General features: G+C 41.1%; 1 protein-coding gene across 1 annotated transcript in view; it reads left to right on the top strand.

Annotated features, from left to right (window-relative positions):
• The window catches only part of MACF1 (microtubule-actin crosslinking factor 1), a 459246-nt gene that overhangs the window by 233309 nt on the left and 209495 nt on the right, over positions 1-16442 (top strand). Inside the window, exons 15-23 of the mRNA XM_011977683.1 lie at positions 360-636; positions 4945-5073; positions 5808-5885; positions 6496-6657; positions 8311-8415; positions 9051-9146; positions 10764-10889; positions 13344-13496; positions 15682-15836. Of these exons, the coding sequence (XP_011833073.1) occupies positions 360-636; positions 4945-5073; positions 5808-5885; positions 6496-6657; positions 8311-8415; positions 9051-9146; positions 10764-10889; positions 13344-13496; positions 15682-15836 (1281 nt within the window). The remainder of the gene's footprint in view (positions 1-359; positions 637-4944; positions 5074-5807; positions 5886-6495; positions 6658-8310; positions 8416-9050; positions 9147-10763; positions 10890-13343; positions 13497-15681; positions 15837-16442) is intronic.

Below are 16442 nucleotides of genomic sequence, written 5' to 3'. Positions count from 1 at the left end.
CTTTTCCTTATATGATCTCATTTTTATTTTTTGTTTTTTATTTTATTTTTTTTGAGACCGGGTCTTGCTCTGTCACCCAGGCTGGGATGCAGTGGTGTGATCTCAGCTCACTGCAACCTCCGCCTCCTGAGTTCAAGCAATTCTCCTACCTCAGCCTCCTGAGTAGCTGGGACTACAGGCATGTGCCACTACACCTGGCTAATTTTCGTATTTTTAGTACAGACAGGGTTTCACCATGTTGGCCAGGGTGGCTCATTTTTATTTTTATCATATCTTTGTCAAATGGATAAGGAAGATTTTATTTTTAAAAGTATACTATAGATTTAAATCCCTTCCTTTTTTCTTTTCTTCCATTTCAGGGTCATGCGTCTGCAGGATGAGCTGGTCACCTTGCGCCTAGAGTGTACAAACCTGTACCGGAAGGGCCATTTCACTTCACTTGAATTGGTTCCACCCTCTACTTTAACCACTACTCATCTGAAAGCAGAACCCTTAACCAAGGCACCCTATTCTTCTTCTACCTCCTGGTTCCGAAAGCCTATGACTCGGGCTGAACTTGTGGCTATCAGCTCCTCTGAAGATGAAGGCAATCTCCGATTTGTGTATGAACTACTGTCTTGGGTAGAAGAGATGCAGGTGGGTGTATATCCAAAAGCTTATGCAGTACACTAATGTTTACCGGATTTAGCAGCTTATCTAAGAGGACGAGATTGCTTTGTGTTCCCTGTGCAGATTCCCTTAATTATTATTCTTCTTTCATTTGAGTGATGGGGTCTTGCTATGTTGCCCAGGCTGGACTGGAGCTGAAGTGATCCTCCTGCCTCAGCCTCTTGAGTAGCTGGAACAATAGGTATATACCACCATACCTGGCTTGACTTTCTTAATTATTGATGCTGCCTGAGACCCAAGCCCCCTTCTCCTTAAATCTTGCATGGGTGAGGTTGGCCCAAATTCTCACAGTCCCATACTGAATAGCATACAGTTTTCCCTTTGAGAATCTTTTCCCTCAGCTAACTGTACTCTAAGTGAGAGCCTGGGGAAAATTGCCATGTCATACATCTGTTATCTTTTTTTAATTAAATTTTTTTTGTGTGGGCACATAGAAGGTATATATATTTATACGATACATGAGATATTTTGATACAGGCATGTAATGTATAATCACATCATGGAAAATGGGGTATCTGTCATCTCAAGAAATTTATCCTTTGTGTTACCAACAATCCAGTTATACTCTTTTAGTTATTTAAAAATGTATAGGCTGGGAGCCGGGCGCGGTGGCTTACACCTGTATTCCCAGCACTTTGGGAGGCCTGGGTGGGCGGATCACGAGGTCAGGAGATCAGGACCGTCCTGGCTACACGGTGAAACCCTATCTCTACTAAAAATATAAAAAATTAGCCAGAAGTGGTGGCAGGCGCCTGTAGTCCCAGCTTCTCAGGAGGCTGAGGCAGAAGAATGGCGTGAACCAGGGAGGTGGAGCTTGCAGTGAGCCGAGATGGCGCCACTGCACTCCAGCCTGGGTGACAGAGCGAGACTCCATCTCAAAAAAAAAAAAGTATAGACTGGATGCGGTGGCTCACACCTATAATCCTAGCACTTTGGGAGGCCGAGGTGGGCGGATTGTGTGAGTCCAGGAGTTCAAGACCAGTCTGGGTAACAGGCGAAACCCCATCTCTATGGAAAATTAACCAGGAATGATGGCGCACACCTGTGGTCCCAGCTACTTGGGAGGTTGAGGTGGGAGGATCACTTGAGCCTGGGAGGCAGAGGTTGCAGCGAGCCAAGATAGCACTGCTGCGCTCCAGCCTGGGCAACAGAGCAGTACCCCATATCAAAAATAAAAGTTGAAACAAAAAAATGTACAAGTAAATTATTTTGACTGTAGTCATCCTGTTGCTCTATCAGATGCTAGGTAGTATTCATTCTTTAACTATTTTTTTTTTGTACCCATTAATCATCCCCACCTCCCTCTGACCCCGTACTACTCTTCCCAGCCTGTTTTGATTTATACATCCCACAACTAAGTGACAACATGCGATGTTTGTCTTTCTGTGCCTAGCATATTTCACTTAACATAATAACCTCTAGTTCCATCCATATTGTTGCAAATGACAGGTTCTCATTCTTTTTTATGATTGAATAGTACTCCATTGTGTTTAAGTACCACATTTTCTTTCTCCATTCATCTGTGATGGACACTTAGGTTGCTTCCAAATTCTGGCTATTGTGAATAGTGGTGCAACAAACATGTGAAAATGCAGATCTCTTTGATACACTGATTTCCTTTCTTTTGAGTATACACCCAGTAGTGGGATTGCTAGATCATACGGTAGCTCTATTGTTAGTGATCTGAGGAATCTCCAAACTGTTCTCCATAGTGGTTGTAGTAATTTACATTCCCACCAACAGCATACAAGGCTTTCTCCATATCCTCACCAGCATTTGTATATTGCCTGTCTTTTGGATAAAACCCATTTTAAGTGGGGTGAGATGATATCACATTGTAGTTTTGATTTGCATTTCTCTGATAATCAGTGATGTTGAGCACCTTTTCATATGCCTGTTTGCCATTTGTGTGTCTTCTTTTGAGATATGTCAATTCAAATCTTTTGCTCATTTTTAATTGGATTATTAGATTTTTTTTTCCAGTAGAGTTGTTTGAGCTCCTTATATATTCCAGTTATTAATCCCTTGTCAGATGAGTAGTTTGCAAACATTTTATCCCGTTCTGTGGGTTGTCCCCCCACCTTTTTTTTTTGAGACAGAGTCTCATTCTGTCTCCCAGGCTGGAGTGCAATGGCGCAATCTTGACTCACTGCAATCTCTGGATTCTAAGCAATTCTTATGCCTCAGCCTCCCAAGTAGCTGGGATTACAGGCACGCGCCACTATACCCAGCTAATTTTGTATTTTTAGTAGAGATGGGATTTCACCATGTTGGCCAGGCTGGTCTCAAACTCCTGACCTCAGGTGATCCACCTGCCTTGGCCTCCCAAAGTGCTGGGATTGCAGGCGTGAACCACCATGCCCAGCCTGTCCCTTTCCTTTGTTGATTCACTGTGCAGTAGCTTTTTAACTTGATATAATCCTATTTGTTCATTTTAGCTTTGGTTGCCTGTGTTTGTGTGGTATTACTCAAGAAATTTTTTCCTAGACCAGTGTCTTGGAAAGTGTTTCCGGTATTTTCTTGTAGTAGTTTCATAGTTTAAGGTGTTAATCCATTTTGATTTGATTTTTGTATATGACAAGGGACGGGTCAAGTTTCATTCTTCTACGTACGGATATCCAGTTTTCCCAGCACAATTAATCAAAGAGACTGTCCTTACCCCAGTGTATGTTCTTGGCGCCTTTGTTGAAAATGAGTTCATTGTAGGTGTATGGATTTGTTTCTGGGTTCTGTATTCTGTTCCGTTGGTCTATGTGTCCATTTCTAGGCTAGTACTATGCTGTTTTGGTTACTATAGCTCTGTAGTATAATTTGAAGTCAAGTAATGTGATTCCTCTGGTTTTGTTCTTTTTGCTCAGGATAGCTTTGACTATTTTGGGTCTTTTGTGGTTCCATATAAATTTTAGAATTGTTTTTTCTATTTCTGTGAAGAATGTCTTGTATTTTTTATAGGGTAAATCTGTTTTTTTTTTTTTTTTAATTCTCTCATTAACAGAGGAGTTTATTCTTCATTTTTTGTTGTTGATCATAACTTTTTTTCTTTTTGAGATGGAATTTCACTCTTGTTGCCTAAGCTGGAGTGCAATAGTGCGATCTCAGCTCACTGCAACCTCTGCCTCCAGGGTTCAAGTGATTCTCCTGCCTCAGCCTCCCTAGTAGCTGGGATTACAGGCGTGTGCCACCATGCCCAGCTAATTTTTTTTTTTTTTTTTTAAGTAGAAACAGGGTTTCACTGTGTTAGCCAGGCTGGTCTTGAACTCCTGACCCTCAGGTGATCTGCCCACCTTGGCCTCCCAAAGTGCTGGGATCACAGGCGTGAGCCATCGCGCTGGCCTCAACTTTTTTTTTTTTTTTTTTGGAGACAGAGTCTCACTCTGTCACCCAGGCTGGAGTGCAGTGGCACGATCTCCACTCATTGCAATCTCTGCCTCCTGGGTTCAAGCTAAGCAATTCTCCTGCCTCAGCCTCCCGAGTAGCTGGGATTACAGGCGCCCAACACCACGCCTGGCTAATTTTTGTATTTTTAGTAGAGATGGGGTTTCACCATGTTGACCAGGCTGGTCTTGAACTCCTGACCTCAGGTGATCCACCCACCTCAGCCCCCCCAAAGTGCTGGGATCACAGGCATGAGCCACTGCGCCCGGCAATCATAACTCTTAAGTTTAAGCAAGACTACTGTATTCTGCAGTTCCAAGGGGCCCTATTTACATGTGTTCTATGATAGTGGTTCAAATTTGATATTGCCCTTATCTTTCTAACCCTTTTGTTTTATATTAAATTCTTCCTATGTCCACATAATATATTCCCTATGTAGCAATAAATAAAAATATCCCAAAATAAACTATTTTGAAATTATCTTCCATTGGCCAGTAGTTGACGTCATGAATGAAGCTAAATATTTTCAGATACTTCTTTGTTATATCAGTTATGATTGTGAAATGAAAAGACTCCATAAAGAGAAATGCCTAAAGTGTAAAGTTAAGCATTTTAAGCCTGTGAAGTTCCCTTTCCCTTCTGGTTGATTGCTCTAGGAATGTATACTAATAATGCAGCAGGAAAAGCTGCTCTATTGTATAATTGGTGAGCTCTGCTCTCCTGCTCCTTAGCGGTGATGATGGCGTAATTTTTTTGTAAGAGGCTGTAGATTGAAGGAGATGGCCTAGATGTCTTTTGCTCAGTCCTCTACCCCTTGCTTCCTTGTCCAAACGTTGATTCTGACCATTTTCCTACCAAGCCATTCAGTAAATTATGTGGTATATGTTTTTTCTTTTTCAGATGAAACTGGAACGAGCAGAGTGGGGCAATGACCTGCCTAGTGTGGAGTTGCAGTTAGAAACGCAGCAGCACATCCATACCAGTGTAGAAGAGCTGGGCTCAAGTGTCAAGGAGGCCAGGTTGTATGAGGTGCGTAGCCTTCAGAATCCACATTACGGGAGGTACGTGGATGGAATGGATGAAAGGACGGTGCACACAATAAAGCTGTATCGAAGTACGAGGGTGCTCTGGAAGAGAATAATGATGATGAAGAGTGGTTTATGACAAATTCCCTTTTCACATGAAGTGTTTCTGTTAATCTTTGAAATAAACTTGTGAGAAAAGTATTTTTATTAACCCCTTTTTACTAAAAAGAAAAGTGATACTAGAAGCTGAGAGGTCAGAATTAGTAAGTAGTGGATGCAGATCCAAACTCAAGCCCTCTGCCTCTATAAATTCAGGCACTTTTTGCTTCCCCATCTGCCTGCAGTTGAGAGCTGGTATAGAGAAACTATTGACACAGTTTTCTCTCTCCTTCAGTCTCTGTTCTATCTTCCCATTTTATATTTCAACTCTTCCCTTCAAAAAAACAATTGAGTGGGAATCATCAGGCATTGGTTTTGCTTAGAAGCTAGCTACCAGAATTGCTGGAAACACGGGATAGTGAGGTCTGTTGTTTGTAATTACCCTGCTCAACTGTTGCCCACTTAGTGCTGCTCCAAGCTATAAAATATGACTCAGAAATTTGTTGTCCAAGCTTCTGTTTTCTTAGAGCAACCAATCCATATCTCTATCTAGACATAATATTTGCATAGTTGCAACCATAACACATAGTTTACTTACTCTTTCTCTAATGTATTTTTATTTCGTTCTTTTGTAATCAGGGAAAGATGTCCCAGAATTTCCGTACCAGCTATGCTGAAACTCTTGGAAAGCTGGAGACACAGTATTGTAAATTGAAGGTAAGTTTCTGCCGATTCTCTTATGTTCTGCTCATACAGAGTCTGGTGTCTCCCAATCAATTCTCTTACCTAATTCAGAAATCTCCTGGTTTGGCCCTGTTTTGGTTTTCTGCTTATTAGGTTATGCCATTTACTATGCACTTATTCATATGTATTATAACAGTTTCTCAGTTTTCTTAACGGGTCAGAAGCTACTGTTCTTAAAAGTTTTAAATAAATATAACCTATCCTAGGTATTGTGCTTCAGCAAACCTGTGGCTATATGCACTTTGAGAGACCAAAACTAAAAGTTTGAGATTGTAGAGAGGGGACTTTCCCTCTGATCTGTTGTTTTTCATCCCTGTTTATCAAGAGTGTCCAGAGTAGGACAGCCCAGGACCATTCTTTATCCAGGGAGCACCACAAAGGCCTTATGAATTCTGTCTTCTACTTAGGATTGACAAGAGTTCTGGGAGTCTTATATCAAACTTGTACAAAACTTGAATCCATGGGGAAAAATCCAGAGATTAAAAGCAAATTCATTTCCTGAGTTATTCTCTACTTTGATGCAAATGTGCTATCTTCTACACAAAGGCTAGCAGTCTAACCTTATAATCCTTGCTTTGTCTAGGAAACTTCTAGCTTCCGGATGAGGCACCTTCAGAGCCTACATAAATTTGTTTCCAGAGCTACAGCTGAGTTGATCTGGTTGAATGAGAAGGAGGAGGAGGAACTAGCATATGACTGGAGTGACAACAATTCCAATATCTCAGCCAAGAGAAATTACTTCTCTGTGAGTCTAGCACAGCAGTAGGCCTGTAATATTTATTTAACAGCAGCAGAAGGAGACAGGGGCTAGTCTGCTGAAAGCTTGGGTGGCTGGAGTTGCATTCTGCTAGATAGAAATAGGGGCCCTACTCAGTGCATCCATGCATGTGAGAAGTGTAAATGGAGAGAGGGACAGTAGAACCTTAGAATTAATTTATCTAGAATGCATTTAGAATGGCAGTGTCTTGGGTGAATACAGCAGCAATCTGTAAATTGAGTCATTTCAGAAGCAATACAGCTTTGTGGTTAAGATTATAGGCTTTGGACTACCTAAGTTCAAATTCTTATTCTTCCACTAACTAGCTCTATAACCTTGGGAAGTCATTTGATCTCTCTGGACCTCCATAAAATGAGATAATAGCACCACTTCGAAGCTATCCCCTTCCCTAATAGCACGTATTCCCAAAGGGTTGTATAAAAGATTAAGATTTAATAAGCTAACCTAGACAAAGCATTTAGTATAGTATTATTTAACTGGGATATACTCTGGACTTTCCACAAATTTCTGAATTCTCCTTAATTCATTTATTAACTTTTTTGTTTCAATCTCTTTGTTTGTAAAATGGGAAGGGAAATTTAACATTGGACAATAGGACACTGCTTTTTATTCTTTTCACTGAAAGATGTAGACAAGTTAGGATTATTTTTTGCTACTTTTAGTATTTTTACACTCAGAAGATTTTTAAAGATTTTGTAAATTATGCAAATAGGGAGTTTCTTGTTTTTGTTTTTAACATGCACTTTAGATACTTTAGAAGAAGAATGCATACTATAATACAATAAACAGGCTATGTGAGAACTGAAATTAGGCTATAACAGAGATATAAAGAAAGTGCTGTGAAAGCATAGTAAGGATCAGTATCCAGCTTCACAGAAGAGCTGGCATTTAACTTGGGTCCTGCAGTTAATAGAATTTAGTCAGTGGAGAGCATTGTAGGCTGAATACTCTAAGCAAAGCCAGCCAGTCACTGATACCCATGTCCTGGTGTGTCATGTACTGGTGTGGGTGCTGATGTGCAGGAACTGTCCACTCCAGACAAGTTATCTCCTTTCTGTGGTCCAATGCTCATTCTGTGTTCCCGCATTTTACTCACATCTGGGTCAGGTCCCATGTCTTTTGTGAATATTTTCCAGTAATTCTAGTGTTTGTGCCCTTCTCTGCAATCCTCTGGCATGCACTGTTTATACATCTCATTTTGCCACCAATTCTATATTGTAGGTTCCTTTAAAATAGGGGAGGGAAGGCTGGGCGTGGTGGCTCACAACTGTAATCCAGCACTTTGGGAGGCCGAGTCGGGCAGATCACGAGGTCAGGAGATCGAAACCATCCTGGCTAACATGGTGAAACCCTGTCTCTACTAAAAATACAAAAAATCAGCCAGGCGTGGTGGTGGGCAACTGTAGTCCCAGCTACTTGGGAGGCTGAGGCAGGAGAATGGCGTGAACCCGGGAGGCGGAGCTTGCAGTGAGCCAAGATTGCGCCACTGCACTCCAGCCTGGGAGACAGAGCAAGACTCTGTCTCAAAAAAAAAAAAAAAAAAAAACACAGCTTTTATTTATGCTAGCCACTACCCACTGCCAAGAGCACTTATTCTGTAAAATTGAATTCAATTTTCAGGAGTTGACAATGGAACTGGAGGAGAAACAGGATGTGTTTCGTTCTCTACAAGATACAGCAGAACTACTTTCACTTGAGAACCACCCAGCCAAGCAGACAGTGGAGGTGTGTGACTCGAAAATATGTGGAGGTCAAATGCTGAGAGGTTGTTGTTATAAAAGTGTTCAAATTAGAGACTTTGTTCAACTGAAAGACTTGGAGGAAGTGTCAGGGATCATTTGTCTTGGGTCTTCTCTGTTTTCATTCCTGACTGTTCCTGTATGCCTCAAAAGCCTGCAAACATTTCTGTTAGTCTAAGGAGACTACTGAGAGAAACGATAGAAGGTACATTGGCTCCCAGCTTTCGGAGGAAAAGCGGACTTGGACCGTATTTCTTCAAGTAACTGTCCAGACAGATCCTGACTTGACTCTTGTTGATGTGGTGCCTTTGCCAAAAGAAGAGAAACAGTGGAAGAATTCTGGAGGAATTTATGCCTGGGTTTTGCTGCCTGGATCATTTACTTACAACTGAGTGTGGAAGAGGCCTTTTCTATGTAACCCCCTCTAACAAAACCATTTTGGATTAAAGGAACACTTCTTACACATGGGAAGCATTGAGCAGATGCCAGTCAAGTATCTCCACATCTTTTCTGTTGGCTTCTCTATCATTAGCAGAGTTGTACTTGGAAAATAGTATTGCACATATATATATTGAGTCTGTTAAACTCATGCCCTTCTGTCTGTGTGCTTGTTTATTGCAGGCTTATAGTGCTGCTGTCCAGTCCCAGTTGCAGTGGATGAAGCAGCTGTGCTTGTGTGTTGAGCAGCATGTGAAAGAGAATACTGCTTATTTTCAGGTATGATGGATTTCTGTGTTTGTGTGTGTGTGTACATATGTATGTTGAAGGTGAGGTTACAAACACATCTGCATTAGTGTGCGTTTGCTGTATAAACCACCACCTTAAAATTTAGTTGCTTAAAACAATAGTCATTTAGATAGCTCGTGATTCAGTAGCTGAGCACTTTGGGCAGGGCTTTGCGAAGTGGTTCATCTTATCTTGCCTGTCTTACTCATGGCTGCAGACAGGCTGGGGGCTGGTTGGTCCCAAATGGCATTGCTCATGTCTAAGAGTTGGCTAGGTGCTGGAGCACCAAGCCGTGTGTCTCTAGCATCCAGCAGCTTTCTTCACAACGTGGCTGTGTTTCACAAGCAGAAAGAGAGAGCAAGTCCTAGAGCACAAGCCCTTTTTTCCTGCTTCTGTCACATTTATTAATGTGCCTTTGGTTAAAGCCAGACGTGTGGCTATGCCTAACTTCAAGTTGAGGAGAAATAGACTCCACCTCTTGATGGGAGGAGCTGTAAAATATCATGATCTTTTTTTTCTTTTTTCCATCTGTCAGAACATGAAAGAATGTACTGCTGGCTGGGCGCAGTGACTCATGCCTGTAATCCTAGCACTTTGGGAGGCCAAGGCGGGCAGATCACTTAAGGTCAGGAGTTCAAGACCAGCCTGGCCAACATGGTGAAACCCCTTCTCTATTAAAAATACAAAAATTAGCTGGGTGTGGTAGCACACATCTGTAGTCCCAGCTACTTGGGAAGCTGAAGCAAGAGAAATACTTGAACCTGGGAGGCGGAGGTTGCCGTGAGCCAAGATCACACCACTGCACTCCAGCCTGGGTGACAGAGCAAGTGTCTTAAAAAAAAAAAAAGTACTGCTTATTTTCAGGTGAGGTGGGAGGAGGAAATAAGCCATTATCTCTGTTTTTGCCCTAATTTTTTTTTTTTTTTTGAGACGGAGCCTCACTCTGTCGCCCAGGCTGGAGTGCAGTGGCGCAATCTCGGCTCACTGCAAACTCTGCCTCCCGGGTTCACGCCATTCTCCTGCCTTAGCCTCCTGAGTAGCTGTGACTACAGGTGCCCGCCACCACGCCCAGCTAATTTTTTTATTTTTATTTTTTTAGTAGAGACGGGGTTTCACCATGTTAGCCAAGAAGACCTTGATCTCCTGACCTCATGATCCGCCCACCTCAGCCTCCCAAATAGCTGGGATTACAGGCATGAGCCACCATGCCCGGCCTTTTGCCCTAAATTAAATAGTCTCCCTGATTATTTCATAACATGAATTGAAACATTTGATCACTCAACCTTAGGTTTTTCATGAAATACACCCCACAGCCAAATGCTGTACCTAGCCAGAAGTCAAGAGGAAAGAGCAGTGATTTCTGAGGGAGTGAAACAACTAACTTTTCTGTAGGGTAGGGTTTGGGGTAGTCAACACTAATATTTTGCTGCATGGCTTTTTAAGCCCTTCAGTTTATGTGTCAGTGGTCCTTGTAATGAACTCTCACTAATCCAGTAGGGTGTAATCAGCTTTGCTAAGCTCTGCGTAGTAAAATTGTTCTTTCTCAGTTAACATTCCGGGTGTTCTGATGTTTTGAGCAGAAGGCATCCTTCCTTTGTATTCCCATAGTTCTTCAGTGATGCACGAGAGCTGGAGTCATTCTTGAGGAACCTCCAAGATTCCATTAAACGAAAATATTCCTGTGACCACAACACCAGCTTATCCCGCCTTGAAGACCTGCTCCAGGACTCCATGGTGGGTGTTGTCTCAGTGGGGATGATTACTTCTGGGAAAGAGCGTAAACCATATCAGCTGCTGCTGTTTATATCCTTGAAAGCTCCAGGGCAGTGGGCCGTTGTTGTAATAAAGTTTGGCTTACATTCAAATAGAGTTTAATCGATGTGGTTCTGTCTCTTTCCTTTTTTCCTTTTCTTTTAAAGAAGTTGCTAATAAGATTTCTTTGGGTATGTTATTGAAGTAAAGGCCTAGTCTTCTCCTCTGAGCCACTTTGAGCTCCTTATACTTTCCTTGCATTTTTCCTGTTTTAATGTAATAGTTGGAGCCAAGGATGAGGTGTTGAGCATGAAAAAAAGGTTGAAGGGGATTAGTTTATCAAATTCTTTGTTACTCTCTTGTGCAAAAAAAGAACTAAAAAAAAAAAAACAAAAACAAAAACAAAGAAATACACCTAAGTCAAAATTTTCCTCCTTGGTAGTTTTCTTTTGGATGATAATTAAAATTGATTTTAATTCAAAGAAACATGTAATGTAATATTTGTGCAGTTATTTATGAAGCAATATTAATTTTTAAGAAATAGTTTTATATTCAGTATTTAGTTCAAATCAATTTTATATTCATTTTCTCCAATGAATTATTTCTTCAGGAGTGCTGGTAATTAGCAGAAAGACTACTTGTGTTTAGTGAATGTATATTACACAGAGTTGGCAAGACAAGGCTCAAGCTACATCTCAAATTAAGATAGAAATGTATATGTAATAAGGAACTTACTTTTCCTTTGTGAGAAGCAAGGGGAACCTCGCATTTCAATAGAAAAGTCTAAATAAGAGAACTAGAATAACCCAAAACAGTTCATTTTTTTTTAGTGGGTAAGATTTGAGCATTTGTGAATATAAGGGTTTTTTATTTTTATTTTTTTACACTTTCAGGTATTGTAAACCTATGAGTGGTTTTACATTCACCTGGGCAAATAGTCTGTTAATTTAATTTGGAATGAAGGATGAAAACCTGACTTTTCAGATGTTGTCTCTAAAATATCTCTCTCGGAGGTACTACAAGTATGAAGGAGGAATATAATCCTTGGCTATTATCTCCTCCCTCCCACAGAGTACCTTCTGTCGTAGGGTAACTCCTCTGCAATGGTTGTCATATCTTCTCTTCTCGAGGGTCGCTGCTCTGTTCCCTCCTCTCCAGGTCAGGGTCATCGGGTTGGCGGCGTCATCGGGGCATGGAGTCACCTGGGTCTGCTCCTCAGCTTGTCCGTCAGGTTCGGGAGCATCTGTCCTGGCTTCTGGTTCTTTTCAGAACTTTTACCACGCTGAGCACTTGGTCTCTGGAGCTTGAGCTGTTTGGCTGTGGGTTAGACAGAAATTGACATCTTATTTCAAGGAAACTGAAATGGGTAGACCAGCTCTCAAGTATGGAAATGTGGCTGTCTCCCTGATACATTCCATTCCTCTTTCTTAACTAATAAGTTAAAGTTGTATTTCTTCCAATCATGCTCCCGGGGACAGGCACAGGTAGTTTATTTAAGCATTTCTTTTTCTTTACTTGCATATTCTTAGTTCTTTAATGGCATTTCCTAACATTATTAACTCTTTACTCTCATCGCATCTACATCCATCCTAAGAAAGCCATCTTCTGGGGAGACTTTTACACCTCAAAATGGGCTTGAAACATCTGGGTTAATGGATAAAGTTTATCTTTTACTCTTTAATGGAATTGGTAATGGTTTACTACCAATTTTGTTAACAAGAAGTTTATTCGTTTTTAAGATTATTGGATTTGCAGAGATTTGAGAGTTTCAATTTTGCATGATACTTCTTTCTAACCAATCAAATTTATGTGAATATAGCACAGCAAATACTGAGAGGTAAACCCTAAATCATTTGTCATGATACCTTCACCAACAGCATTGTTGGTTGAAGAGCTAAGATCTTTCTCAAGAAAGCTTGACTCAATTTAGGAAAATAAAATATTTAGAGTAGAGCTTGGGAGATAAAATTATTTTTTAAAATTTAAATAAGTATAACTAGCTTCTCCTAAGCAAAAAGGGAAGAACTGGTTTCTACCAGTGAGAAACTGACTAATAATAATATACCTATTACTGATTTTAACTTTCATGTTCTCTGAATCATGTTTAGATAAATTTTTTATTAGCTATATAGCTGTATTTGGAAGCTAGAAGTATTTGTTTTTATTTTGGTTTTTGCATGTGACTTTATGGTTCATAGAAAGTGGCACAGGGAGAAAGCTGCAAAGTTTGAGTGCAAAAGCACTTGGTAGAAGACAGAAACATTCTCTCCTTTTTTCTTTATCCTTGTATAAGTCTTTAAGATGGCTCCACCAACCATCCCTACTTAACTGAGAGATGACATTCTCTGAGGGAGTGGAGTATTCAGTTTTCTTTGTTAACTTAGTCACCCTGAGTAGCAACATTAATGTCATTTTGTTTTTCTTCTCATTTTGTAGGATGAAAAGGAGCAGCTTATACAGTCCAAGAGTTCCGTTGCCAGTCTTGTCGGGAGATCAAAAACCATTGTTCAGCTAAAACCACGCAGTCCAGACCATTTGTTAAAGAGCACCATTTCTGTTAAGGCCATCTGTGACTATCGGCAGATCGAGGTGAGGAGGTAGAAAGGGTACTTCTGGGACACAGAGGGAAGGAAGAAAGAAGGGAAGCCTTCAGTTAGGGTTATGATGATAAGGAAAGATCAAATTACAAAGTTTTTAAAATTTAAACATGCTGAAATCTCTCCTATCATTTAAAAAAAAAAAAAACTAAAAACTTCAATCCTATAATCTTGACCTGCTCCCTGCCTCAGTGATTGGCATCATTATCTACTCAGTTGCCTAAGTGTTGACAGAGATGGTACTTTGTAGCACCTGGGAGATATCCTTGACTCGCCCACCCCTCTTATCCTCCACAGCTAATAGGACCATCAAGTTTGTACTAATTTGTAAATATCCCTTAAACATACTTTTTCTGTCCCTGCTAATATTTCCCTAAAAGCATAAGCAGCTGGGTGCAGTGGCTCATGCCTGTAATTCCAGCGCTTTAGGAGGCCGAGGCGCGTGGATCACTTGAACTCAGGAGTTTGAGACCAGCTTGGGCAACATGGTGAAACTATGTCTCTATAAGAATCGCTTGAGCCCAGGAAGCGGAGGTTGCAGTGAGCCAGGATTGTGCCATTTGCACCCCAGCCTGGGTTACAGGAGTAAAACCCTGTCTCAGAAAAAATAAAAGGCATAAGTTTATTTCACTTGGATTATTGTATCAGCCTCCCCATTTAGTGCACAAAGGATCCTACCACCAGCATGTTCCTTTTTTTTTTTTTTTTTTTGAGATGGAATCTTGCTCTGTGGCCCAGGCTGGAATGCAGTGGCACCATCTCAGCTCACTGCAACCTCCGCTCCCTGGGTTCAAGCAATTCTCCTGCCTCAGCCTCCCAAATAGCTGGGACTACAGGCATATGCCATCACTCCCAGCTAATTTTTTGTATCTTTAGTAGAGACAGGGTTTCACCATGTTAGCCAGGATGTTCTTGATCTCCTGACCTCGTGATCTGCCCACCTCAGCCTCCCAAAGTGCTAGGATTACAGGCATGAGCCACCGCGCTTAGCCTTTTTTTTTTTCTTTAAATTACAATCCTATGCTTAAATCTTATAATAATTACTCATTGCTCTTGGGAAAAAGCCTAAACTCCTTAAGGTGGCTTTAAGTTCTTGAGTAATCTGTCTTTACCCCTCTAGCCAAGACTGGGTCATATCCTTTATTCCCTGGTAAATTGCATTTGTCACACAGTATTATAACTACATACACCACCAGAATATGTGGAAATACAGACTATGTTTGTCTGCTTACCACTGTACCTTTTTATTTATTTATTTATGTTTTGTGATAGTGTCCCACTCTGTGCCCAGGCTGGAGTGCAGTGGCACTATCATGGCTCACTGCAGCCTTGACCTCTTCGGGCTCAGGTGATCCTCCCACCTCAGCCTCCCGAGTAGCTGGGACTACAGGCATGCACTACTATACCCAGCTAATTTTTGTATTTTTTGTAGAGATGAGGTTTTACTATGTTGCCTAGGCTGGTCTTGAACTCCTGGGTTCAAGCGGCCTGCCTACCTTAGCCTTCAGAAGTGCTGGGATTATAGATGTGAGCTGCTGTGCCTGGCCAATTATACTGTCTTTATCTCCAGTGTCCTAGCACAGAGTAGACGCTCAAGAAATACATATTATACAAAAGAATGAATTAATTAAAAAATGGAAAAAAAATAAAAATTTAAAAATGGGACTGCACTTTTGTGTATCTCGATATTTCTGCCTATAAGTTAGGGATAATAATCTTGATCACTTGTCTCTCAAGAGAAAGACTTGATAATTCCAAAATGCTTAAACGTTTTCAGGGGTTTGGGTGGTATAGGAAGAGGGGAGAGGAAATATCATAAAAACAATGTTTTGATTATTCGCGCTCCATTAGTTTTTACTCTAGTAGATTTTTGTGCTGAGATCACTCTTGAGCCTTTATAGTCTTATTATAACTTTCATATTCTGGGTTACTTGACATGTAACATGTATTTAATACATATTTGTTTCCTTGATTTATTTGGTGTCACAGTTTTTCCTGTGTTGTAGATTTATACCCATTATCTTTTGGCAAAAATAAGAAGCCCTCACTAAGTGATAGCAGAAATTTTCTTAAGCAGATTTTTTTCTTAAGGATTTGATAGTTTTGGGATGAGGCACCAGGTAATAATGGGTTGTTGCTTTATCCATTAGCAATAACTGGTAAATTTATCTCTTCAGATTACTATTTGCAAAAATGATGAATGTGTGCTAGAAGATAATTCTCAGCGGACCAAATGGAAAGTGATCAGCCCCACAGGGAATGAGGCAATGGTGCCATCAGTCTGCTTCCTCATTCCCCCACCCAATAAGGATGCCATTGAGATGGCCAGCAGGTAACTTGGCTCAGCTGCCACTGGTACACCCACCTCTGCTGTTGGCCTCGGTGAACCAATGGAGGGATGGGTGTGCATTTGTGATCTTCTTGCACACAGTTGTAAAGTTCCTCCTGGGAGAGGCTTCTCATTGGAGATATCAAGTCTCCTACTGCCAGCCACATAGTAGATCTTCAATAAATATTTCTGTTCAACTAGAGTATATTCAGTGATATTTCTTTTTTAAAGAACTCTTGCTTATAAATAGCTTACTCTCAAAAGATTGATTTTTTTTTACCAGCCTGGCCAACATGGTAAAACCCGTCTCTACTAAAAATACAAAAATTAGCTGGACGTGGTGGCGCATGCTTGTAGTCCCAGCTACTCGGGAGACTTAGGCATGAGAATCACTTGAACCCAGGTCGCGGAGTTTGCAGTCAGCTGAGATCACACCACTGCACTCCAGCCGCCTGGGCGACAGAGCGAGACTCTGTCTCCAAAAAAAAAAAAAAAGATTGGGCTGGGCAGAGTGGCGCATGCCTGTAATCCCAGCACTTTGGGAGGCCGAGGCAGGCAGATCACTTGAGGTCAGGAGTTCAAGACCAGCCTGGCCAACATGGTGAAACC

The sequence above is a fragment of the Mandrillus leucophaeus genome, unplaced genomic scaffold (genome assembly GCF_000951045.1).
Source record: "Mandrillus leucophaeus isolate KB7577 unplaced genomic scaffold, Mleu.le_1.0 Scaffold182, whole genome shotgun sequence".
Classification (NCBI taxonomy): domain Eukaryota; kingdom Metazoa; phylum Chordata; class Mammalia; order Primates; family Cercopithecidae; genus Mandrillus; species Mandrillus leucophaeus.
This window is presented reverse-complemented; position numbering and strand designations above follow the sequence as displayed.